Source organism: Dermochelys coriacea, chromosome 6, assembly GCF_009764565.3.
Source record: "Dermochelys coriacea isolate rDerCor1 chromosome 6, rDerCor1.pri.v4, whole genome shotgun sequence".
Taxonomy (NCBI): Eukaryota; Metazoa; Chordata; order Testudines; family Dermochelyidae; genus Dermochelys; species Dermochelys coriacea.
Window position 1 is genome coordinate 65,838,067 of NC_050073.1, and position 26,885 is coordinate 65,864,951.

General features: G+C 43.6%; 1 protein-coding gene across 15 annotated transcripts in view; it reads right to left on the reverse strand.

The window, feature by feature from the left end:
* Window positions 1–26,885, reverse strand: part of MGA (MAX dimerization protein MGA) — a 94,247-nt gene that overhangs the window by 59,472 nt on the left and 7,890 nt on the right. For 12 of the 15 annotated variants that reach the window (XR_006282366.1, XM_038405108.2, XM_043517630.1 and 9 more), the window contains exons 2-5: window positions 15,044–16,193; window positions 5,766–6,693; window positions 5,307–5,394; window positions 5,024–5,119 (exon numbers count right to left, since the gene is read on the reverse strand). Coding sequence is in view for 14 of the 15 variants with exons in the window: in XM_038405108.2 (XP_038261036.1) it covers window positions 5,024–5,119; window positions 5,307–5,394; window positions 5,766–6,693; window positions 15,044–16,107 (2,176 nt within the window). In the remaining variant the exon portion in view is untranslated. Of the gene's footprint in view, window positions 1–5,023; window positions 5,120–5,306; window positions 5,395–5,765; window positions 6,694–15,043; window positions 16,194–21,583; window positions 21,755–26,885 lie in introns of those variants that run through there. The other 3 variants (XM_043517629.1, XM_043517627.1, XM_038405100.2) reach the window with 1 other exon arrangement.

Consider the following 26,885-nt stretch of genomic DNA (forward strand, 5'->3'; position numbering starts at 1 on the left):
CCGGAAAGAATGTAAAGATCCCATTGCACTTTTTGAAAAAGAAGAAAGGGTCAACCTCTGTTCTCCTGGGCAACATTCCTTATCTCAAAAACAGGTGCTAATATTCAAAAGCTGGGTGTAAGATACTGATTAAGTTTTAACTGGATATAGTATTCCTTACTTCTTATCTTAAAACTGTTACCTACTGTTGTTGTCCACCACTGAACAGTTGTGCCAACAGTTGTAATGGGTGAAGTGATTCCTGAATATTTATTTTATATCAATTTACATACAAATACTAATGTGTTTTTTGGAAGAAAAGTGCTATAAAATGAAATTAATTATGATTATGGCTATTGTGTTTACATATTCAGTCACTGCACAATCAGTAAGATACTGATGGAATTCTCATTCTTTTGCAAAGTATTATGGAATACCAATAGTATGAGAAGCATTATATAAAAATAAATTTTCTTAGTAATTGAATAGAAAAACAAAGTGAAAGAAGTAACAATTGCATAGAATAATTCAACAGAGCAAGATGCTAGGTACAAAGGAATTTCTAGACTCTTATCCCCTTCCAATTCCTCACGTGCTTTTCCTCTAAGGAAACTTGCAATGTTTGAGATAAAATAAAGATATACCAACCATAATAGTCACTTTCTCTCATTTTAAGCAGCAGGAGAAAGGGGATATTAAGTGAACCAGTCGAACGATAAAATGGTTCATCTGGAGATGTACAGCTGAACAATTTAAGATCTAGGTAAGCGACCTTTCGTATGTGCGTGATCATTTAAATTTAAATGTGTACATATTGTGCTGTGGAATTTTTTTTTCTGAGAAGCCCTAGACTGAACAAGCTTGGGGAAAAGACCACATCTCATCCCAGAATACATCAATTCATGTCAAGATTAAAAATGACAAGAGATGAATTTAACAACAACAAAAAACAGAACAGAGTTCTCTTGAAGCCTTCAAATTAAGCCTTATTCTATGTGAAGATCTTTTATCTCATGTGTAACATTCATTTCCTCACAACCATGAAACTGATAATCCGCATGAATCATGAAGATTATTTTTATTGGTGGGATTGAGGTAATACCCAGAGAAAGAACAGTTACTGTACAGTAACTGTGGTTCTTTGAGATGTTATAGTCAAGTGTGAATCTCACTGTATTTGCACGTGTACCACATGCACACTACCTGAGTCTTTTGAGTAGCAGTGTCCTTTACGGCCACGTGTGTGCCTGTGCCTTGTTGCATGTGTGAAGACATAAAAGGCAGTGGCCACCACCTTTCCTGAGTTCCCTCGCAACTCAAAGCCAGTGACAGCTTAGGATTCCAAAAAGCAGGGATGAAGGATGGGTCATGGGATCCACACTGACTACAACATCTCAAAGAACCACAGTTGCAGTAGGGTAAGTAACCTTTCTTTTGGGGTATGTGAGTGGATCCCACTATAGGTGACCAACAAGCAATATCCTTTCAGGATGGTGGGAATAAGGCATTTCAGCTGCATCCATTAATATAGTAACTGAAGAACTGCTCTCCCAAGCTTGGAATCAGACCTGACTGCTAAGCCCGAAGTAGAATCTTGAGAAGGTCAGTGGTCCACAGTGCTGCTTTGCAGATTTCTGATATCAGCACATTACTGAAGCAGGAGAAAGATGTTGCTTGCAATCTGGTGGAGGGAGCCTTAATGTTGGCTAGGAGAAGTACATCAGCCACCTGGTAACACAGTGAGTTGCACTGTGTTATCCATTTCTTATTCTATGTGAAGAGGTGGCCTGACCTTTAGAATGCCTGGCTATTGCCAGAAATACACTGGGAGACCGTCTGAACAGTCTGGTCCTGTCAATGTAATAAAGCAAAGACCTGGACACATCTATCATATGCAACTTCTCTTCTCCCAGTGTGGAGTATGGTTTTGGGAAGAAGATTGGTTTAGATTAAATTCTAAGACCACCTTGAGGATGAATTTTGGATGAAGGTTTAGCATCACAATATCCCTATGCAATGTTGTATACAGAGGTTCAGCCATAAGTGCCTGGCACTAACTCACTCCTCTAGCCAAAGAGATAGCCACTATGAAGCCTGTCTTTGGAGTGAGGAAATATAGGGAGCATTCTGAAAGAGGTTCAAAAGGAGGCTTCATAAATCTAAGGAGGGGGATGTTGAAGTCCCAGGCAGGAGTAGGTTCTGAGACTGGTTGGTAGGTATGTAATAGCCTTCTGAAAAATTTTGATAATGTTCAGTGAGAAAAGACCATGCAAAACAGTTCAGGTAAATGGCAAGCTGAAAATGCTGCAATGTGGATTTTAATAGAACTGAACGTTTAAGTGCAATAGATAGTCAAGAATCATCAATACTGAAGTCTGGACCAGGTCCAGGCCATACTGGACTGCACATATAGAGAGTCTCTTCAATTGAGATGAGTAAGTCTTCCTGGGCAGCCTCTTCCTGCTCTATATCAGGATTTCCTATACCTGTAGGGAGCAGTCTCTGTCTGCACTACTCAACCAAGGCACACTGTCAGGCACAACAACTGTGGGTCTGGATTGAGTATCAAGCCATGGTGCTGGGAAATCAGATCTGGCCAATCTGGGAGCTGGATAGGCAGCAGAATGGATATTTGTAAGAGGTCTGTCAACCAAAACCATCTCAGCTACTAGGGCAGCACAAAGACAGTTTTGTCTTGTTTGATTTTGGCTGTTACTCTGAGATACAGAAGTCTTTGGGATCACTGCAGAAAGAAAGCATGCAGAAGCAACCCCAGGCTTGTGCCCGGTCTGGAACAAATCATCTGGCACTTAATGTTGGTGGCAAACAAGCCTATCATAGAGGTCCCCCAACAAAGGAATATCAGCTCTCTGAAGGACCTCCACAGTGATCACTCACGTGTGGTAAGCAGATTATCTGCCAGGTTGTTGATGACATCCAAAAGGTGAAGAATGAATGGTTTATCATATGTTGGCGTGACCATGTCCAGAACTTAATAGTTTTCAGACAGAGGGGAGGCCAAATGTGCACTTCCTTGGTTGTTTACACAGTGCATCACATACATGTAATCTGCCAAGATCTGCACAGTGTAATTTTGAAGAAGAGATAGGAAGACCATGCAGGCTAGCCTGAACGCTCTAAGCTCCAGGACACTGACGTAGTGCCCCATGTCTTCAGGGATCAGATCCCTTGTATTTGTGGACAGCCCAGATGGATTCTCCAACCTGTCCCTGATGCATCTGTGGTTAAAGTCATTGTCAGGGAGCAAAGTACACTCCCACAGTACCCTCCCATGCACTTTTTTGGGTTCCTTCCACTATCTCAGTTCTGAGATGACATGGTGAAATTACAACCTTCTTGTTCATCTGGGGTATCGTTGAGAAATAGATTCACCAGAGCCAGAGCTGAAGGGACTACTGGTGAAGTCTGGCAAGCGGCAACACATACATGCTCGCTACGTAGGGCCTAGCAGACCCAGACACACCTATAATATTGCAATCGGGAATAATTCTAACCTAAATAATAGCAACTGCATCGACAGGAACCTGTCCTTTGGAAGGTATGCTCTTGCTAACCCAAGTTGATCAATGCTCTTATGAACTCAGTCTGTGATGGGATAAGACGATTTTTTGTAGTTCACCATGAGACCTAGCTGAGAGAACAGAGAGGACATATATTTCAGGCTTGCTGCCATGTCCTGCTGGGATCTGCCCTCCCACAACCGATCATCCAGGTAAGGGTATACATGAATGTCTTTCCTTCTAAGATGTGCTGCTACTACCTTTGGGCACCTCATGAAGATTCTTGGTGCCATGCAGAGTTTGAATGGCAGTACTTTCTACTTGTAATGATTTGGCCCACCATGAATCTGAACTATTTATTGTCAGCTGGGTGGACGATTATATGGAAGTATGTGTCCTGTATGTAAAAGTTAAGAGTCAGAAACCAGTCATGGGCCTGAAGATGTGGGATGACGGAGGCAAGTGTTATCCTCAATGTGAGATGACGCATGTATTTGTTCAACCTCCTCATATCTAGGATAGGATGAAGACCCCCTTCTTCAGGATAAGGAAGTGACAGGAGTAGAAGCCTCTTCCCTTGTACTACCCCATCTACCTAAATGAAGTAACAAGGCTGCTTGTATTTGTAACATGCAGTGTTGTACCTGCGTCAGTCCCAGGGTATTAGAGAGAGAAGGTGAGTGAGCTAATATCTTTTACTGGACCCACTTCTATTGTTCATCGAGAAAAGCTTTTGAGCTTACACTGAGCTCTTTGGGTGACCTCTCACCAATAGAAGATGGTCCAATATAAGGTATTACCTCCTTGTCTGTTTGTAACAGGCTTCTGTGAGAAGGGAAAGGGTATGGAGTGGGAAAGTACAGAACAGCCTTAGGATACAATGTCTAATGCCCATTTGTCAGTTGTCCCAGTGGAAAGGGGCCAGGCAATTGCTGAAGGTGGAGAGAGGCTCCAGAATGAACGCAGTGCAACTCTTGATGCTTCTGTCAAATCTGCGGTCTCTGAGAAGGAAATGTGTTAGCCAAAGAGGTGGGAAATGGGCATCCCCTGGAGCACCTTGTCCTCTTTCTTTGTGATTACTCTGGTCGTTAACTCAAGGAGTAAGATAATGTCCTCAGTCTCTGCTGGGGCTGGTACCTGTATGTTTTTCTATGGGGTGTCAGTATATGGTCTTTGAGGGAACTGAATACTGTTCTCTGGCTGAAGTGCTCCATCACTGTCTGCTCCCTTCTGGTTTTGGAATAAATGAATCTCGCTACCACAGACAGTAAAGGGAAACAGAAGGAGGGTTGCTACAACTCTGCCATTTATGCCCTCACACAGGCGCAAGAGGAAGCATCAGTGGCCACATCACACACTTCTGCTCAAAAGTCTCTGATTTCATTCACAAGAGCACCTACAGTGGGATCCACAGTGAAACATACTTAAAGAACCACCCAAACTCAGGTCCCCACAGTGGTAAGCACAGTATTAAAACACAGCAGGAAACAATTCCTGCTCCAGAGAGCTTTATATATATATACCTTCCTGGAGACTAGGATGTATCACTTGCTTATGCCGCAAGGACTTCAGATCTTCCAAGAGTTCTTTTTCCAGCAAGCATATTCTTGCTCGACAACCTGCTCAGAGAATGAAAGATATTATTGTGTATGCAATGAGATTGCACATGCTATGCAAAATTCTGATACACTGTTCATTTAAATACTTATCTCCCACTGTATCCTTAAACCTTCTTTTATCAAGGCCAAACCACCCAAATCCCATCCCTTTTTTAAAAAATTATTATTAAAGGTTATTGAGTGTTACCTGGATCACTTGTAGCTAGCAAGGAAGTCTGCAGATTCTGTGATTCTTCTCCTCCAACTCTATCAACAGTGTGAATGTCAAGAGCTTCCTACATGCAAACAGAGCCTCAAATAAATGTAAAATGCTTTAAAATCAAAATGCTCATCTCGACACAAGCTAGACAGCCATATTATTAAAGTAGATTATTAGACTGGCCTAATAATAGTGCTTTGCATTACTATGCACCAAACTCCAGATTCCAATCACTCATTCTCGTTGAGCCAGTGATAAACAAGAGTGCTATGAAGGTAGAAAACGCAAACAGTGCTACAACTACAAATTTTTTAAATAACGTTTTCAGGGATCCCAAAGGAGAAAATTATTATTTTCAACTTATGACCACTGAGAAGCTAAGTTAAGCCACTGCTCCTTTTGAGCATATTAAGTTTTATTGAGGACACTGAAGGAAAAGTGATTTACCTTAGATGCAAAGGACACAAAGAGGACTCCATCCACATCCTCAAGATCTGGCTTAACATCTGGAAGGATACTTCCTGATCCCAGGGAGGCATTCTTGCTTGTCACTGCATTCTTCCCTATGTTTTTAGGGGGCCGTCCAGCCTTGGAGATCTTTAGCTTTCGTGGCCTTCCCCTTCTACATGGGCCGGATGACATAGGATTTTGATTAGTACCAGTACCCTTCTGGGACATGGGATTCCTTAGTACTCCTGCTTTTTTTCTTCCAGCAACATCTTTGGCTGAAAAAAGGCCACCTGTAGAGCTCCCAAGCTTGAAACTAGATGATTTAGATATGGCCCATGGTGCCTCTTTGATGGAACAGTATTTTTGTGGCACTTTGTTTCCAGAGTACTGTTTTTTCACAGCTACTTCCTCAGTTTCCATGACTGTGTGTAAGCAAGAGTCCTTATGATTTTCAAAGCAAATAGGCAAGGAGTCCAATATTGCACTCACTGGGGATTTATCCTTCTTACAAGAAGACAGCATGGTCTGTGGCAGCTCAGAGATCTTTACCGTGCTCTTGGTGACTGCACAGGGCTCTAAATAGACTACAGGCATCTTCCCACTATCCAATTTTAACATTTTGGCTTTGGCAACACCTGAAGGGTTGGCTAGCATTCGTTTGGTGGACCTGATTCCTGCATCTTTTCTGTCCATCTCACTGCGTTTTCTCAGTTGTTTCTCTAGTATGGGATCATTATCACTATTGGAATATTCATCTGTTTCCTCATCTGTGTCTTCCTGCTTCACAGTTATCCCTTCAATGCACACACTTGACCCATAATCATAGTCATCTACTGGCTCCTCTTTAATGACTACATTGAAGTGTCCATTTGGGTCCAGTGGGGATGCTACCCGGGAGCTGCTTTCATAACTGCTAGCGATGGGACTGGAGAAAGTAAACAAGAGTTTTACCACACAGATGAAAAATACAAAATTCAAAAAATATCCTGTCATATCAATTATATTTTCCTTCCCTAAAACAGATTCCTCAGTACTGCACAATAAATGGTTATCACAGTAGGAAGATACTACTTTAGCAAGACATTGCTCCCTATAAGGAACAACACTTAGGTCAGCTGAGTTGATAGTGACTTTAGGGCAACTGCTGCTAGTAGGACATGCTTTCATTTTTAGCATACTAGTTAGCATTCAAGAAACATTATGCCATCTCATATGTTTTTTCATCATACAGACTCCAGAGAATATAGCGATTTCTTATTTTAGGTAGCAGCACTCTCTCCTCTGCTCTTATACCAGAATCATATTTAAAAGTAACTGGTATTCTAACCTGTCCCATACGAAATCTCCCCATCCATTTGGAAGCCACTGAGCCAGATTCTGCTCTCAATTACTCCAGCGTAAATTCAGAGTAACTCCACTGAAGTCAACTGACTTAGTCTGAATTGAAATGAATATCAGTGAAAACAGAACTTGGCCAGAGATTGGAGAACTCCAACTGTAGATGCAATTTCATTCTTATAAATAGTTTTGGGAAGTATTGGTTGCTTCCCATCAGTTTTGCTAAAATTATCAAAATTTGGCAGCCAGCCATGGAGAAGAAACACACCTGAAAAATATAATTCCCCCCCACCCCCAATACAGCTCAGAGAATGATAGTTGGAATTTCAGAAGCAAGCCTATAGGTAGGGCCCTACCAAATTCACAGTCCATTTTGGTAAATTTCATGGCCATAGGATTTTAAAAATAATAAATTTCAAGATTTCAGCTATTTTAATCTGAAATGTCATGGTGTTGTAATTGTAGGGGTCCTGACCCAAAAAGGAGTTGTGTGTGTGTGTGTGTATGTATTGGGGGGGGGGAGGGTTACAAGGTTATTGTAAGGGGGGTTGCAGTACTGCGACCCTTACTTCTGCACTGCTGCTGGCAGTGGCGCTGCCTTCAGAGCTGGACAGCTGGAGAGCGGCTGCTACTGTCCAGGAGCCCAGCTCTGATGGCAGAGCCACCACCAGCACCAGCGCAGACGTAAAGGGTGGCATGGTATGGTATTGCTACCTTACTTCTGTGCTATTACTAGCGGGGTGCTGCCTTCAGAGGTGGGCGCCTGGCCAACAGCCACTGCTCTCCAGCCACCCAGCTCTGAAGGCAGCTCAGAGTAACGGTGGCAATACCGCAACCCCCCTAAAATAACTTTGTGACCCCCCCTGCAACTCCCTTTTGGGTCAGGACCCCCAATTTGAGAAACACTGGTCTCCCCTATGAATTTTGTATAGTATAGGGTAAAAGCACACCAAAGACCAAATTTCACGGTCCGTGACATGTTTTTCATGGCCGGACCACTTAATCATCTTTCCAAATGTTGTTTGTACCATTACTAACGATTGTAAAGCGCTTTGGATAAAAGTGCTAATCAAAAAAAGGGTTTTTTTTCTACAAATAAAAGCACACAACTCATATTTTAGTATCAGTAGTCTCTCCCCCGCCATGGCATCCACCAAGATGGGCTGGGAAGGAGGGGGTTCTCTCCCCAGCAGCCACAGCCCTGGAGATGGAGAAAGTCGGTCTCTATCTGGCAGCTGTTGCCCTGCACATATTCCCCCTACCCACTCTTCTCACCCCACTGCCCCCTCCCACCTACCCCCTACTCCCCCCAAGGCCATCACCTCACCTTACATGTGCATCTTCTCCAGGGTTCAGGCACCTAATTAATGGAGCCATGCCTACGCGGCTCCACTATTTAGGTGGGCGACTCTTTATTCTCTTATGTGTGGCTGCCCAGGCGTGCACCTTAGAAGGAACTATCCGCAGACCACATGCATGGAGCTCGCAGACCAAGTTTGAGAACCTCTGGTCTAGTAGATTTTCAGGTTTCCCATACCAATATGGGAAAGAGCACAATGATAAACTTTAACTGGGATGGTAAAACCATTGCAAAGGAAAATTATGGATAACTGTTCCTTAAGATATTTAGGAGTAGTTGCTGCCCATAAAATTTATGAGTTACAAAAACTGAATTAGATAAACCTCTGTCTTTTTAGAGAAGGAGAGAGAAAGGAATAAAATGGAAGGATTACATTTTTAAAAAGGGAGAGAGATATTTGTGGGCAAGGAAAGTCAGAAAAATCTAAAGTAAAAGGTATAAAAAACCCCCCGTAATGCAGAGAAACAGAGGAAAGGATTTCAGGGGATGAAAGGAGAGAGAAGCAAAAACATACTTTCTGAACAATGCAAAAAAAGAGAGACAACATAATCCAAAACAGGAATGGCAGAGGGCAGTAAATCCACAAAGTAAAGAGAAGGTACATCAAAAGTGCAGGGGACAGAGTAAATTACATTTTTATGTTTATTAGATGAAAAGTTGATCGGTAATACAGTTATGTATAGTAAAATACCTCTATATTATTGCTTTATTTCTTTAAAATTCATGGCCATGATTTTGATGGGAGGGTTTTTTTGGGGAAGGAGAGGTATGGTGGCATCTGGGCTCATAGGCTTAGTACTTTAGTTAGTTGCTGTTGCATAAATTTTTCAAGTCTTGAACACTTCATTCATGGAGATCTGAATATACACCACTTTTAATTGAGTAAAATTCTTCTTCCTAAAACACACTTGATATAACTAAATTTTTTACTCATTATAATAATTTAAATTACCATCATATGGATACAATATCAAATCATAAATCAGTGGTCCCCAAACTTTTCAGGGTCGCTCACCCCCCCTTGCCCCTGTCATAGAATATCAGGGTTGGAAGGGACCTCAGAAGGTCACCTAGTCCAACCCCCTGCTCAAAGCAGGACCAATCCCCAATTTTTGCCCCAGATCCCTAAATGGCCCCCTCAAGGATTGAACTCACAACCCTGGGCTTAGCAGGCCAATGCTCAAATCACTGAGCTATCCCTCCCCTCCCTACCAGAGCTGGGCCGGGAAACAGCAGGGCCGGGAACCGAGCACCAGGGCCAGAGGCCACAACTGGGGGTGAGGCCAGAGCTGGGGGCAGAAAGGAGGTTGGGTGGCATTTCCTCCCCACCCTTTCTGGGGACTGGCCTGGGCCGCAACATGCCCCCCCCGAATATTCCTCCGTTCCCCATGCCCCATAGTTTGGAGACCATTTCCATAAAGAAATGTATGGGACACATATTTGAGACTCCCAATGCCTTGGAAGAATGAGAGAATTCTTGTGCAAACATGAAATGCAGGAATAAATGAACTTCAAAAACATGATCAAAATTCTCCATAAGGATGGTTCATTATGGTAACCTTCTAAAATAGGAGTCCGATTCTTCTCAGAAACAAAAATGTCTGCAAATATTTTCTTCTTGCAATTTTTTTATACATCATACAGCAATGAAAGTTAAAAAGGTACTGATGGTATCTGAATAGACTTCAAACATTTTACAATGTATCACCAGTGAGAGATTGATTTGAAAACCAAAGCCTTATCTATACTAAATCGCTTTGTAAACTGATTTCAACCCATCTTAACACAAAAAACAGATACTAGGCCAGCCACAAGAAAGGAAATCAATATGCTCTCCACCGCAAAACAAAAGATGTTGAGATGGTCAAGCCGTTTATTTAAAAAAAAAAAAATGTGGTTGTAAGGAGCCTAATGCGGATGCTCCAATTGAAAACCAGTTGATGGGAGGCTAGGCTGCCTTAGAATGGTCATATGCAACAGAGGCCTGAGAGATGTATTTGTAGGATGGCTTTTGGAATGACTGTGGACAGAGGACAACCAAGAAGTAGACCAAGGATTCGGTATGTGGGCTGGATATCAACAGACTTCCGAGAGACCAATCTGCACAACAGCCTGGCATATGATCATGAGTTTTGGAAGAAAGCTATAAAGTCACCGATTTTGAATAGGGAAGTGGCAAGAAAGAAAAAGCTTTCAAAACGGATTTAAGTAAATTAGTGGTAACACCCTGTGGTATACTATATCAGTTTAAGTGTACCTTATATCAATTTAGCTTATGTTGATATGGAATTAATTTAAATCGCAGTAAGGCATTCTTAAAACAAAATAAGAATATCCATGAGAGGGGGCTGCACTGATTTAAAGTTTATGGAGGAGATGGTATGATGGGATAACATGATTTTGGCAATTAATTGATCTTTAAATATTCATGGTAAATAGGCCCAATGGCCTGTGATGGGATGGGATCTGAGTTACTACAGAGAATTCTTTCCTGGGTATCTGGCTGGTTAATCTTGCCCATATGCTCAGGGTTTAGCTGATCGCCATATTTGGGGTCGGGAAGGAATTTTCCTCCAGGGCAGATTGGAAGAGGCCCTGGAGGTTTTTCTCCTTTCTCTGTAGCATGGGGCACGGGTCACTTGCTGGAGGATTCTCTGCTCCTTGAAGTCTTTAAACCATGATTTGAGGACTTCTATAGCTCAGACATAGATGAGAGGTTTATCGCAGGAGTGGGTGGGTGAGACTCTGTGGCCTGCATTGTGCAGGAGGTCAGACTAGATGATTATAATGGTCCCTTCTGACCTTAATGTCTATGAATCTATGAATCAGTTTCTAAGCAGATTTAATTAAGTTAGTACAACTTTCTCATGTAGACAAGACCTGAGAAACAAGAAGTTGCACAAAAAAAAAAAAAAAAAAAAAAGTGGAATTAATAGCTAGTTACAATGTTGTAAAATAGATCCTTCCTTACACTGTACTTTCTTTGTTGTGAAATCAAGACCCCTCTAGATATAGCAAAATATGATACTCCTTGTATACTCTAGTCCTGGGGTTGGCAAACCTTTTGTCCCGAGGGCCACATCAGGATTGCAAACTGTATGGAGGGCCGGGCAGGGAAGGCTGTGCTTCCCCAAACAACCCGGCCCCTGCCCTCTATCCGACCCCTCCCACTTCCTGCTTCCTGACTGCCCCCCTCAGAACTCCCGACCCATCCAACCCCCTCCCTGCTCCTTGTCCCCTGACCGCAACCGCCCCCCCCGGGACCGCACCACCTATCCAACGTGCCCCAACCCCCACCCCCAACAGACCCCCGGGACTCCCACGCTTATCCACCTCCCCCCCGATTCCCCATCCCCTGACCGCCCCCCAGAACCTCCGTCTCATCCAACCACCCCCTGGTCCCTGTCCCGACTGCTCTCCAGGACCCTTATCACCCCCCAACGGCCCCCTTACCATGCCGCTCAGAGCAGCATGTCTGGCAGCCGCACCACCCGGCAAGAGCCAGACACGCTGCTGCACTGCCCTGCCGCCCAGAGCGCTGCCCGTGCAGCAGCATGACTGCGGCGGAGGGGCCCAACAGGGAAGGGGCCCAGGGCTACCTCCCCAGCCGGGAGCTCAAGGGCCAGGCCAGATGTGGCCTGCGGGCCATAGTTTGCCCACCTTTGCTCTAGTCAATAGAGAAATTATGGAGATGTCCATCATGGCACCATAGTTAAGACTGAATTACATTTCACACTTAAAAGCAAATATTCAACCTCTGTTATGTATTAAAAAAAAAATAAACACACCCTTTCCTTCCCAAATCACTCACATTTTTAAGTACTGAAGGAATTTTTTGAAAATTTACAAGGATATCCATTAATTAGTTTATGAGTTAAAATTATGCCTCTTAAGAAATGCAACATCTTGAAATATATTACACACACACACGAAGTCCTGATCAGCCATAACACATGCCATTTCTGCACAGCCAACAATAAACTATGAAAAATGATAGACCGTGATTGATAGACAGTGTTTCCCCTTAACAGCAGGTCATGAGAATGATGAACAGATTTAATGGAAAAGGGAACGCAAGATTCTTGATACCTACAGAACATAAAAAAGATAGAGTGGAGCCACTTCTTGAATGAGGTATAGAATATTTCCAGTTTAAATTTTTTTTCCATAAGTGAGAGAGTGAATGAAGATTGTCATTCCTGTGTAGAAGGCAGATACTAAAAACCTAAAGAAAATGCCGGACAACATTCTGAGAGTAGCACTAGGACTATGGTTACAAAAATATTATATAGCTATACATATATAGTGTCTTTAGTTTTTAATAGAAATGTACTAGCACAGAAGATAAAAGAAAGAAGAGGAAAACACTGTATATCCTAGTACAGTATCCCCTTTTGTATGAATTTTTAGTATGTTTTTGGTCTGAGGTGACAACTGATCTGAAGAAGAAAGGAAAGCGTTTAATCTTATCTTAAGACTTAAGATGTCCTAAGTCAGCAAATCTACATTATCTGTCATTGAAGAAGTACCTGTGTTGATCTCTGTCCTGCAGAGCTGAAAAAAAAAAAAAATTCCTGACTCCAAAAATAACAAAACACCTGGAAGAATTGCTTGTTGTTCATCTGTACATTTGATACAAGGGTTTTTTTTATTCCCGAAGAAACAGCTGGATTGAAGAAGCAAATTTTTCAGTTTGAACAAATCCTTTGAGAATATCTCCACATCACTTGCTAACCGATTTTTGTCAATGACAGAACCATGAGAAAGATCTTGTTGGCTTTAGGGAACTTAAATTTCTTGGAGAGGGAGAGGGGGTGTGTGTGCGCGTGCGGCCATTTGGACCAGATAAAGTAGTTTTGCCTACAATTATGCAGGACATTCCTACAGCCCCAAAAGAGAGAGAACTCAATAAAACCACTTGTGCCTGAATGCGTCCAGCTGCAAGATTGGGGTTTCTTATAAACTTATAACATTTTTCCAAAGACACCTCCTCCATGTTTTAAATCAACATCTTTTGGGACTTATGGTGGCCTGGACTAAAGAGGAAGGATCACTTTTGAGAAAATTTTTCACAATCTTAGTTGGTTATTTTTTTTTTAAAATCTGAATTTCTGAAAGGTGATATTGAAAATAAAGCAGCAAAAACACTGCTATAAGAAACACAACTGACCAACTCCTTTCCATTTTGGTCATAGGTGCTCTTAAAAATTAGAATCCTCTTACTCTAAAGAATTAGTTTGGATACAGGTCTCTTGACCTAGAGGTTCTCCTTAGGAGACTTCTGCCTTCTGTTTACAAATACATGAGAAATTTAGGAGAAACTCTTACTTGTCCTGCCTCAAAACTGGAAAAAGTTGCAAAATAAATATAGTAATAATTCTCTTGGTCCCCACGTGATTCCAATATTCTCATGAGGTATTACTGCTGCAGGGTTCAGGTGGCCTTAAGGGGTTAGAAAACTACCACTTCTACAATTATTCATTGCTGCCCAGATCAATGACTACCTTGAAGTGACTAAGGAACATCTTCTGCAGAAGCAAAAGCTGAAATTATGGAAGGAGCACTGATGTTTGGGAACCATTCTGGGTTCTAAAAGGCACTGTGTGTAGCAGTCTCTGCTGCAGTGGCTTTACAGTTATGCCACATGTGGGACAATTTTTTCCTTAATAGTGACCTTTCACTATTATTTTGATTGTTCATTGGTAAACTAGTGATATGAGCTATTGGCTACTCTCTGCTGCACTGATTGGCAGAGAACTGGCAGCTAGCCCAGTAAGGTGGCAGCCTGAGCTCTGGCACATACGCCAAGGAATCTGGGAGGAGAGAAAATCAGATATACCTCATTCTGTAGGTGCCAGCTATGTCAATAATATGCTGGCACAAGCAGATTGACAGTATGTGTAGACCGTTCTGCTGCTTTACTTAGGGAAACAAGTGAAAAGTGTGGAAAAATGCAGGACTTGACTAGGCTGCACTAACACACACACACATAATGGGAACTGTTAGGAACACAGAGGTCCACTTGGTACAGGGCATCTGAGAGTATGGGCTAAACTGCTCTGCTACATTGCTGAGAGAAGCCAGTGGAAGGCATCAGAGGGTGGTACGCTAGGTAAGACCACATGAATACATATGCTTTATGGGAGTTGGAAGAAAAGTAGATTCAGCACACAGGTGCCTCAAAGGAAGATCAGTAGGCTCTGATTACTAAAAATCGGATCTATTTGAAGTTCCTGGCAGTTTATTAGATGAAATTTTTATCCTCTAAATCTCTTTGTTGCGGGGAACAGTGATCCCCCAGCTTCTCTCTCAAATAGTCACAGTAAATGAGTCAGAGAACAGTACTGCAGAAGTCCAGCAGAACGAAGATGAAATATCCAGATCAATGGATGCCCATGTATGAGAAAAAAGACCTTCAGGAAATCCAAAATGTTCTGGAACATCAGTTCAACCGAACTTTGGTTGTAAATCCATCTTCCCTCCTACCCCCCACTGCCAAAAAACTCACCATTTGACATTTTACTGGGAGTCCAGCCCAACCCAGCCTCCACTACCAAAAAATGAAATGTAGTCCTACCTTTCAGATACTTCTTGTTTTAACCTGGGCATATCACTAAGAGGCAGGTCTGCATCCAGGAAATCCAGGAAGTCCCGTTCTGCATTAAAGGATTCTTTCTCCAGATCAATGTCTGATGGATTCTGACCACTAAATGAAGAATCTAGATCTCTCTGCTGTGACTCTAATCCATCGGTTTCAGTATGGCGGCCACGATTGCTGGGAGAACTGGAAACACTACCTCCTTCATGCTCTGAGCTGCTATTTTGCTTCAGATCACGCTGAGGTCTACTGTTCAGTCCATCATCTCTGAATCCTTTAGCAAAAGGGTTGTAATCTATCTTTAACTGGGTAATCTGGATGTTCTGATAGGCTGTCACTGCAAAGAACTCTGTCTGTGGGAAGGTGAAGGTATGTACATCAGGACCATTCAGCTGGATAACCTCTGTGGCTTTGTCTGCAGGTACCAGGTGAAGCCGTGGCAGATAGCGGTGCATAGAGTGCAATATGATATGACCTTCTTGGTCCAGAGTATTGTTGGTAAGCTTGAGTTTGTAGAAGGATACCGGCTGGTGCATCCAGTACTGACCAGTGGAGGGTGATTCCGGATGAATAAACACCCGACCCAGAACATGGGGTTCTGCCTTCCCACTGGGCTCCCACCAACGACCATTCCATTTATAGCGGTGATTGTCCACAGGAGAGATGTCCATGACTAGGATGTATTTCAGATTGGAGTCTAGACCTGTAATCCAGTACCGACAGTATGGGAACATACGCCTCCCCTGTTTGGTCAGAATCATCTCTGTGCTGCGATGGTAGAACTCATTCCACATACTGTTGTTGTCCAGGGTGACGGTGATGCTACCTGAGGTACAATCAGCTGGAAGGCAAGTCTTTACTTTGGATTTTACTGGAGTTGGCACACTACTGGTGAGAGTGCAGGCATCCCGGTTTGCTACTAGAATTCCTTGATCGGCTTTACCATTTCCCTGCTGCTGTTTCAGGATGACAAAAAAAGCAGGTGCTGCACCAGACACTGTCCCGCTGTCCCGGTTACCCAACACAATTTGTTGTTTCTCCATGATGATAATGGGCACTTCTGTAAATTCTTTTAAATTAACTGCAAATTCGAAACGGTTCCGACAGCCTTTCCCCTGCGTTCACCATCCTGGAAACAAACAAGCAGACCCAGTTAGCACTAATCAAACGCAATATACCAAAAAATACTCCTCCCTTTACTTGAAGGAACTGGATCACCACAGAAACATTTTATAATATAGTTACACACAAAAAAATACATTAAAAGGACATGAAGATCGCAAAGTCAAGTATCTAAAGTTAGGAAATGCCGGAATTAGTGTTGCGTGGGAAACTATTTGCTCCCCTTTTGCATATGTACAGTTGTTAATTACATGATCAAACACTATTTTTTCCACAGGACCCAAAGCCTCATGCAATGCACAGGATGGACTGTACTCCTAGGATGAATCAGGATTATGCAGTGGAGGAGACAGTTGTCTGTAAGATCCTGGCCTCAGTTTCTTGCAGAAATTGGAAAATGTGTAGTGAACGATGCAGGGAATTGCAGGAAGAAAAAGAATGGTCTCTTGGTAAAAAGGGGACTCTATGCCAGCCTCTACCAGATAATTCCTATGTAATGCTGGACAAGTAATTTAAAATCAGACTTTTCAAGGATGGTCATTACTATGTTTCTCCTTTTCTAGGAGCTCAATGCGAGTCCCTGTTCTGTCTGATTTGCAGAAGTGCTGAGCACTCGCAGCTGCAACTGAAGTCAATGGGAGCAGTGCTTTGACTAATAAAGTGGTTTTAGTGCTAACTATTCTCAAATATCAGGCTCTAATCATCTCAAATTGATCATTCAAAATTAGTAAACACTTTAGATCTTACTCTCTGTGTGCCTCAATTCTCTATCTGCAACATGGAGATAATACCATCCCTCACTTCACAAGAGTATTCTGAAAATAAATTCACTAATGTTTGTGAAATCATATACTACTGTGATAAGTGCCATAGAAAAGCCAATGAGAAAATAAAAAAATTGGTCTTCAGAGCAGGGTTAGAAAAGTGTGCAGTCAATAAGGCATTGTTGTGTGTCAGAATTAATGACGACTCAAGATTGTGGAATTAGAATAGCGCACAGTAAATAAGGCATGGAGCCACCTACTGACAATAAGAATAACACAAAACATTGGGTATCTACTCATTAAGCGGGCACCATCTATCTTATGTACTGAATGAGGTAGCATCCTATAAAAAAATACTATGTGTTCATGTAACTACAGATTGTACTATAATGCATATGCACAAGGGGGGCAAATTAAAGTCACAAAGGCAACCTTAAAACTGACATTTCCTAATCTCCAAGTGCTTGACCTTGCAACATTAATGTTCTTTTAACATAAGAAATTACACACAAAAAACTAAGATTTAAAAAAAAGCAAACTAAGAAAAAAAAACCCAAATATCGTTATGTGGAATCATACTGACTCCCACACATGGATTAGCAGCCAGTTGGAAACATTTAGATTCACCACACAGACCTCTGCCACTAGTGGTGGTGAACAGATAACAACAGTAGGTTAACATCCTCTGGGTAGAACAGCCACTAAAGGGGGATGAGACGCACTTTGCCAGTGCATTGCATACAGATATCTGAAGACGACAGAGGAATGGTGAATGTCAGGGATCTTGGGTTTCATTCTAGGTTCTGAGGGAGAGTTTGGCCTAGTGGTGACAGACCCTTCTTCCCTGATCATCCATGCTTGACCCCTTCTTGCTCTGTCCTTTTGCCTGCCTCCCCTCAGCTCCTTGTCTGATCTCATTCTCCCCTCTTCACTAACTCCCAGCTCAATCTACTCCCTCTGCCCTGTTGGTTCAGATGCTCTCTCCTCTTCTTTTCAATTCAAGATGAAAGCCTAAGTGCCAGCAAAAAGGATACTGAGAGAACAAGAGAGAGTCTACCTGCTCTCACTTAGAGCCCATTGCCACAGAAGTCCACAGCAGCCAGGAGTACACCTAGTGTAAACAGAATCTTCAGAGAACTTAGCTGCCAAACTCTAACATGTTGCTATTAAGTATATGCAAGCTGAGATTGGGGAGGGTTATAACTTTGCTTTATAACTTTATAAAAATTTGGATATTTTTCTACACAAAAACAGCAAGAGGCACATCTCTCAACAAAGGCAAGCCCATGGCCAAACCTCACGTCTCTGCTCCAAAGCAGAGAGGTGCATGCTAGGTCTTCTCAACAAAAGTTTTTTTTTTTTTTTTTTTTTTTTGGAAAACCTAGGCAAAACCCCAACATCTTCCCCAGTCTCATTCTTGGAAATGACAGAACCACTTCTGATGAAACCTTCCACAAAAATTCAGCCAAAGCAGGCAACCAGCATGGAAATTTTCAGCCAAAACTATTAAAGAGTGGCAAAGTTATAAGCCACTAAAAACAGAGGTCTTATGGTGGCAAGTATCAGGCAACCTCAACTATAAGGCAGTGCTATCAGTTCTGCCTATAATAGTGTCACTGCAAGATTATGAGACAATTATGCAAATAACGAAAATAAGGAGCCACTGTCCTGCCGTAATTACTCCCACAGTTATACATACATAGGGAACGCAAGAGACCCTATCTGCATATTCAAGGTTTTACCTTTCTACTCACCTACTATGCAAATGTCTTATCACTTTGAAAAACATTTTTTTTTTAAATTGAAAATCCACAAGCGAGCTTGTCAAATTGTGTGGTCAATTTCACCCTATCATCACTTTGTAGACACCAATCGAGTTTTTTAAACTTATTACAAAACAAAAACTGAACTTCATCTTGGTATGGTGTCATTCCTTTACTTTTAATTCAGCTCATCTGCTTTTCATATTCTGGAGAACATATATTTGCAACTATCATAGTCCACACTAAATATCAGGGTTGTTCACCCTTACATTAAATATATAAGAAATGTAGTATGGTAAAATACAATACTAACTCAAAATTCATTCCATTATGTACATGCATAATCTGAAGGAACCAGAACAAGGGAGTGGAGTTGAGGTCACTAGCACTAGTTCCCTTGGGGAAAGTGATGTCTCTGCCAGACACTTGCCTCAAATCCAAACATACTTTATATAAATTAGATATTTAAGAGCAGTTTCTTTAACACTGATAACTGTTGTTTGTGATCTGATTTCAAGGGTGACAAAGGTCAGAAAAGTAATTAAGTTATATCTTTCCATACAACAGATCAACTCTTGGTGCTTCTGCTAGTGGAACTTTATAATATAAAGCAACTCAGTGTGTCCTGACTCTTCAACAAATCCCGCTCCAATGAATGCAGGGATGCAGTCTTCCTGCAAGAATAACCAGCAGCAGACCTCAATCCAGAGTAGGTGCATGAAATTGGCATCAATTCCACTGTTTTTGAAGACTGATGAACTTGTACAAGGGGGAGCAAGACTCGCCATATGCAATATAATAGGAAATTTCTCATTAATTGGGATGGCTGTACCTGTGTTTCAAAAAGGGATTAACGAACTACAAGAAAATAAGTTCCAACAAACTAAAAAAGAGAACTAAGTGTACTACTTCCAACAACATGTGTTATTCATATTTATCAGAAAATATTCAAAACTATTCTCAGCTTCTGATTTAGCAAGCAATCTCCCCCTCTCCACCCACACATTTTTAGATTATTATATACACAAAAGCTAAATTGCTGAACTACTGGACTATAATTTCCATTTCTGCTATACAATCTACTAAAATGAAAACAGCAGATTTCATGTATAGTGTATTTCCCAAACTGCAAGGTCCCCAGACTTTTCATGGATAATCAGCATGCCCATGCCAATCATGTGAAGAAGCAGAGCCAGAAAAAAAAGTCAACCCCAAATTGTTCATATTCTCCTTTCATAAAAGGAATTTGTTTTATTTATAAATGCAGTAGTAACAAAGTTACATTTAAGTTTGAGGATACATTTTCATCCTGGGTATGTTTTCAGATACTTAAGTTTCAAGTTCTTGTGGTTTTATGTTTGTTTTTCGAAGGCACGTGGAGATGAAGAATGGATAGCGTAAGGGTTTTTCCATGCATTAAAAATTTTCCAGATCCTTCTGGGGGCTTGAATAATACAAAACATAAATTGCTTTTCAAGTTTTGCGCAGTTGTGTTGTGAAAATGTTGCCCTGATTCTGCAATAAGATCTGTGAAGGCTGACGCCCGTGAACACACAAAAAAGAATAGGGACCATTGTAAAGTGGATTAAGATTCTTATACAGAAGATACTAGAGAAGTGCTAAATGTTAAGGCCACATATTTGAAAATCACATGTCAAATAAAGAGTTTACTAATCTACAAACAGACAACAGGTGCTAAGACCCAGAATTCCCTATATATGACCTTGTACATGTGTTCAATCCATGCCACTGTTTTAGGACACTTCTCCCATGCACGTTCACAGAACACATTCATAACAATGCTATGCATTTTATCTGCATGCTCAATCACAAATCTCTCTTGGTGTCCACAAAAGCAAATGACAGTGGGAGACTGGCAACGAGCTGGACGTCACAGGCCCTGTAATGGCAGGAGCTGAGTATTTATCTCCAGCTGCCAATGAGAGCCAGAGAGATGAGCCCAATGACAGCAAGAGATGTGCGCAGAGCGCTGCTGTTGAAGTCAGAAGGAACATTTGCTCCTGGCTGCCGCAGGGTGGCTGCGTCGGGCGGCGCCGCGCTGCAGCCCGGCACACTCGGCAGCACCTCGCTCTGCGAGCCCCCGGTTGGCAGAACTGGCGCAGCAGGGGCCGGCCCCGCACGGAGCTCAGCGGGAGCAGGTGGCTTCTCGGCCGGGAGCTGGTTGAGCAGACGCTGCTTTCTGCGGCGGAGATTGCCTGCCGGGAGGCCTCGGGGCGGCGAGGCTGGGTTTCCCGGCGGGCGGGCGCTCATCGGCTTCTACCAGGTGTCGCCGCGGCCAGCGAAGGAGCAGCGGCCCTAGCCCGGGTTTTCGGGACGGGGAAGATCCGCAAGCTCCGCCTCACTCAAGCCCAGCGCACAAGCGGGGCCCGGCAGACACCCCGCGCCGACCCCTACAAGCGCCGCCGCTTGACCCCGTCATCGGCTGGGCCTGGAGGCCCTGCCCACCGGGCAGGGGGAGGCCGCAGGATGGGAGGCGCATCGCGCTGCAGCTGAGGCCGCAGCAGTGGGGCGAGCAGGCAGCTGGAGCCAGGCCCACTCCCAGTCACTCGAAGGCGCTTCGCGTCTTGCAGCCCCCGCCTCCCCCGGCCTGCACCGAAGAGGACACAGAGCCAGGAGCCGCGCCACGTGCCCGCCACAGCACAGGGCCGGCCGGCGCTTCGCGCTGTCACCGGGGTCTCGGGCAGCGGCCTGCGCACGGGCCCTGCAGCCTCGTGGCTGCGCCTGGTGTTAATTTTCGCAGCTGGCGCGGCCAGCAGGAGGCGCATGAGAACCCTCGTGCACCACCTCGAAGGCGGGGCCCGGCGGTCCCGCTCCTGGCACCCCCACCCCCTCCCGTTCCCCGCAGTTACCGTGCGCCGGAGAGAGAGAGGGCTCCCCCCCCACCCTTCTCTTCACACGGACCGTGTGTCCACCAGCTGGGGGGAACGTGCGTGCGCACCCGCATGACGTCACGACGCTGCACTCCGCGCAGGCGCACTGGTGGCTCGCATTCCCCCTCCCTCCCGCCTGGCTGCCCATCCGTCACATGCCGGGGTCGGTCCCCCAGACATTGGGCCCGGGCCTACCCCGCCCACAGGCGAGGAAAGGGGAAGATTCTCGAAGAGAAGCCGTCGTAGGGTCCCTGCACGCGCTGCGCCGCCCCCGGGGAGACGCTGCCATCGAAGCCCCGGCCGGCTCCCGTCCCCACCGCCGCCCCTGCTGCTGGAATCATCGCGCCACTCGAGGCTCCGGAACTCGCCGCTCCCCCCACCAGAGAGCGGCCGCAGGTCGGCCCCCATTCCCTGGGCGCGCTCCGCCAGCGAGGGGCCGCCCCTCCCCATACACAGGGTCTAAATCTACCTCCGGCTGACCCCCTTGCAGAGCTCAGCCCGCTGGGCGCCCCACTTGCCTCCTGAGCATTTACTCGCCACAGAACTACTGTCAAGTCAGGCAAACGTGCAACAGACAACTCTCAAGCACTGCAAGGTCATAGGATCATGGAATATCAGGGTTGGAAGGGAGCTCAGGTGATCTAGTCCAAGGCCCTGCTCAAAGCAGGACCAAGCCCCACTTCTCACCCCAATCCCTAAATGGCCCCCTCAAGGATTGAACTCACAACGCTGGGTTTCGCAGGCCAATGCTCAAACCACTCAGCTATCCCTCCCTCTCTTCTGTATGTATTGAAACACTGCTCCTCTACAGGTCAAAACAAATTTGTGTTAGGCGGTTTTGTACGGCTCTCCAACAACATATTTCTTCTAGGGATCACTTCTCTTAAAAAGTATATTTAAAGAGGGGTGAGGGGCCAGCATAGCCCTTGGTGCATGCCCCAGAGCATTCTTTTCTAACCAAGAGCCTGTAAACCATGTTTTAAATTAAAAGTCATTAGGAATTAACTATTAATCTGATGGCAAATATTGCTTCTCACACTGTCTACTTTTGTATTTTAATTTGTATTTGCATGACACACAATTGCACATTACACACTGTAGGCATTAAAATTCCAGTCAATTCCTTGTATTATCTAAAAATTGGCCCCCTCAAGGGTGGAAGTGCTTGGGCATCTAGAAGAAACCAACATCAAATTTTGTGTTAAAGAAAAAGCCAAGTGCCTTTAAGCATAAAGCCAGCAAAGGAGAATTCTAATAGGTGAAAACCTGTTTAATGGCTGAAAAAAAAATTCTTAGCATTAAAAACCAGAGTTAATAAAATACACCTTGATATATTATATCTGCAAAACTTAAACAGCCCTTAAAAAAAAAAAGTGTCAGCCTGGTCATTTAACCTTAAAAACACTATGCTCACAGCCGGGGAGAAACAGGGTTATTTATTATAGGGTGCCAAAAAAAGAAAGTTGAGGGAACCTAACTGATAGTTCAATGTCAAGCTACCAAAGCAGCAGCAACCTAGACATTTACTTGTTATGATTGGTCATCTATTCAATGCAATGTTATCAAAGCATCTATTTCAGTTCTGTTAGCATTATTTTCCTTTTGCCACTCAAATCCAATTTTCAAATACTGAGAGTTGGCAGGCCGAATATAACATTAGGGAAGGCCAGCCCTCCCATGATTGTTTCTAGGTAACAGAAGCTTATTCATATGCATTTGGGATAATCTCTCATAGTTTAGATTCCAAGAGCATCACAGAATAAGGAAACTGCACAAACCAATCCATTTTTTCAGGCACAATAGACACATATGCATCAGATTTAAAAACCTGGATAGTTATTCTCTCCAGAGCAGACAAAATATTTCCCCTTTGTCCTTTTAGATCAAAAAGGCAGGAACAGTGAACTAAGACTTGAAAGTAAAATACTAGGAGACAGCAGATTAAAGATTAAATCTATCACCACCGTACAAAAACTGTTTAAATACCCAATGTCATTGCAAAAATCCACGTGAAATACTGGTTCTATTACTAAAATACTATATTACTAACATATCTTCACCAGAAAGACACGCTGGGTTTTTTTTCCTTTTTTTGTTTCTAACATTACAAGAATCACGCAAATCACAAGAGGCTGCTGTTATTTATTTAGCATGGGTGTGGTGCCATGGTCTTTGGAAAAGCTTCAAATAATATTCTTAGAAGTTACTAGAACTTCTCTGCACAGAAGACCATTTTCATCTAGTAAGCAGTGAAATGAATCAGCGGTTGTTTTCCAAATATCAAGTGGAAGTAGGATGAAAAACAGGAAAGTCAAGCAAGTATTCCAGTAGCCTTAATGTACAAGACATTTATTTAAACCATATACAAGTTTAAAACCTATCACTGGGTTAAGAGTCCTGTATGCCTCCTCTTTGTTTTGATTCTTTTGTTTTTTTCACTCATTTTCCTCTTTGTTTTCTTCCTTGTGTTTATTCTTCCATTTTCTCTGAAGCTATACAATTGCTTAAATAAATGTATGTAGTTATAGTGTACCCTCCTAGGCAGCAAAAAGATGTACCCAATCTAGTATAAAGGCTCTACTTAGCTGTAAATCAACATGACTTGAATGGCTATATTAACCAATGAGAAGACCCCTTTCTTTAGCAGATAACTGAAGTACAAATGGAAAAGTTGATCAAGATTCATGATTTAAATGAATGATTTAAATCAATACATCCCCTTTGATCCTCATATCTCATTTCTATTTCTTGGCTGTTTCACTCTTCGTCATCTCACCTCTGCTCCTATCCTCCTGTAGTTTTCCCCCTTCTTTCCTCTTTAAATATGTCTACTACCCTAAGAAATTGTACAACACAGCTCTTATTCTGTATGCCACAGCATAAATCTAAGGCCGTATCTACACCGGCAAATTTTTTAGTCTTAGGACTTTGTTGGTGTAACTCCACTGGTGGTACCTACATTGGGAGCACTAGCCCAGACATGTCTAAGGGGTTTTTACCACTGTCATCTAACCTTCCTCTGTACTAAAGCTTCCATCATTGCTACCTCCAGTGATGAATTATGGCAACCAAGTTTGCTAGCCTAGAGGAAGTATTGGGTCATGCTATTCTAATCAGATTCAGTTTGCTTCCAGCACTACTAGACTGCCTCCTTTCAAAGAAATGTTTTGTGGCACTATTGTGCTTCCTGGCACTGAATAGAAAGAGAAAGAACCATCCCCTTGGTATAGTGTTAGAGCTTGTCTACATGGGGAAGCTGACTAGGATAGCTATTCTGGAATATCTACAGCAGAACAACTCCCCATGTGGACATTTTTCCAAAAATAAAAAGTGACTTTATTCCAGAATCATTACTCCACTTACAAAGCAGAATAATTATACCAGAAATAAGTGACTTTATTACAGAATCCACATGGGAGAGGTATTTCAGAATACCTTAGCGGAATAGTGATGCTGGTCTATTTCCCGCAAACAGACAAGGCCTTACTGTAGAAGACGACCCAACTGTTATAACTGATTGCAGCAGGGGCGACCAATCTGTGGCTCCGGAGCCACGTGCAGCTGTTCAGAGGTTAATGTGTGGCTCTTTGCATATGCGCTGACTCTGAGACTGGAGCTACAGATGCTGACTTTCCAGTGTGCTGCTCACTGCTCAACCCCCTTCTCTGCCCCAGGTCCTGCCACCACTCCATCCCTTCCCCCAAGGCCTCTTCCTCCGAGCCTGCCATGCCCTCGCTCCTCCTCACCTCCCCACCAGAGCCCACTGTGAAACAGCTGATTGCAGCAGGCAGGAGGCATGGGGAGGGGGGAAGTGCTGACTGGCGGGGCTGCCGGTGGGTGGGAGGTGCTGGGAGCTGGAGGGGGTAGTGGATGGGGGGCTGCTGACATAGTACTGTGGCTCTTTGACAACGTTCACTTGTGAATTCTGGCTCCTTCTCAGGCTCAGGTTGGCCATCCCCGGATTACAGGATACTACTATTTTGGAAATTTACAGAATAAACTTTAAAATGAATACAGAGTTGTTGGAGATGCTACAGTGAAATTAGACCACCTTTCAATCAGGATGGATTGATTTACATCAGGGGTCTCAAACTCAAATGACCACAAGGGCCACATGAGGACTAGTGCATTGGCCCAAGGGCCACATCACTGCCCCACCCCCACTCCACTCCTTCCATGAGGCCCCGCCCCTGCCCCACCTCTTCCCTCCCCCCATTCCAACCCCTTCCCCGAACCATGGCCAATGGGATCTTCGGGGGAGGTACCTGGAGGCATGGCTAGGGCCACACTGTGCCCCTCCTCCCCCAGGTCCCGCCCACTTCCTGAAGCAGCATGGGGGCAAGGCAGGCAGGGAGCCTGCCCTGCCCCCGGTGTGTGCTGGGCCGGAGCCACTCTAGGTAAACGCCGGGGGGGGGGTGCTGCGGGGAGCTGGCAGGCCGCAGAAAAAGTGTGTTTGAGACCCCCGATTTACATCAAGGTGATCTAAATCATGGATTTTGATCAACTTTTCCATTTGTACTTCAGTTATCTGCTAAAGAAAGGTGCCTTCTCATTGGTTAATATAACCATTTAAACATGTTGATTTACAACTAAATAGAGCCTTTACACTAGATTGGGTACAACTTTTTGCTACCTAGGAGGGTACACTAACTACATACATTTATTTAAACAATTATATAGCTTTAATATTTTCAGATTCTTATTAACTGTGCATTAATATATTAAAAATGGCAAATGATATATTGCTTATTTGCTAATTAATTTTGTACTCATGATTTGTGTCAAGCTGCATTAGGATGGTAATTGAAATTTAATTAAACAAAACACTACATAATTTTGTATTAAACAAAACAAGAGCTAATGTAGTACATGACCTATTATGAAGCATGACCTCAAAAGTTAGAATTGAAGGAAAAAACATCTTTCTTTATATAGAAAGGAAGCCTTTAACACAAAGACAAGAGCATGGAATGGAGTCTTACTTGGCAATCCACACTGCAGTACTTGCTTGTGCTGTACAGTTCTTCAGCTGACATATGCTACAAGGGCATTTCTGAGGAGGGAGATACTTGATGATACTACTGAAAGGGGAATGGTGGCACCAGAGGTGGCAGGTTTGTAGGAATTTTGGTGGTGCCCAGAATCCACCCCCCAAACTCCGCCCCCCACCTGCCTAAGGCTCTGGGAGGGAGTTTGGGTGGGGGGAGGAGGTCTGGGCTGCAGGACCTGGGCTGGGGATTAGGATGCAGGAGGGGTGCAGGCTCTGGGAGAGGGTCTGGTT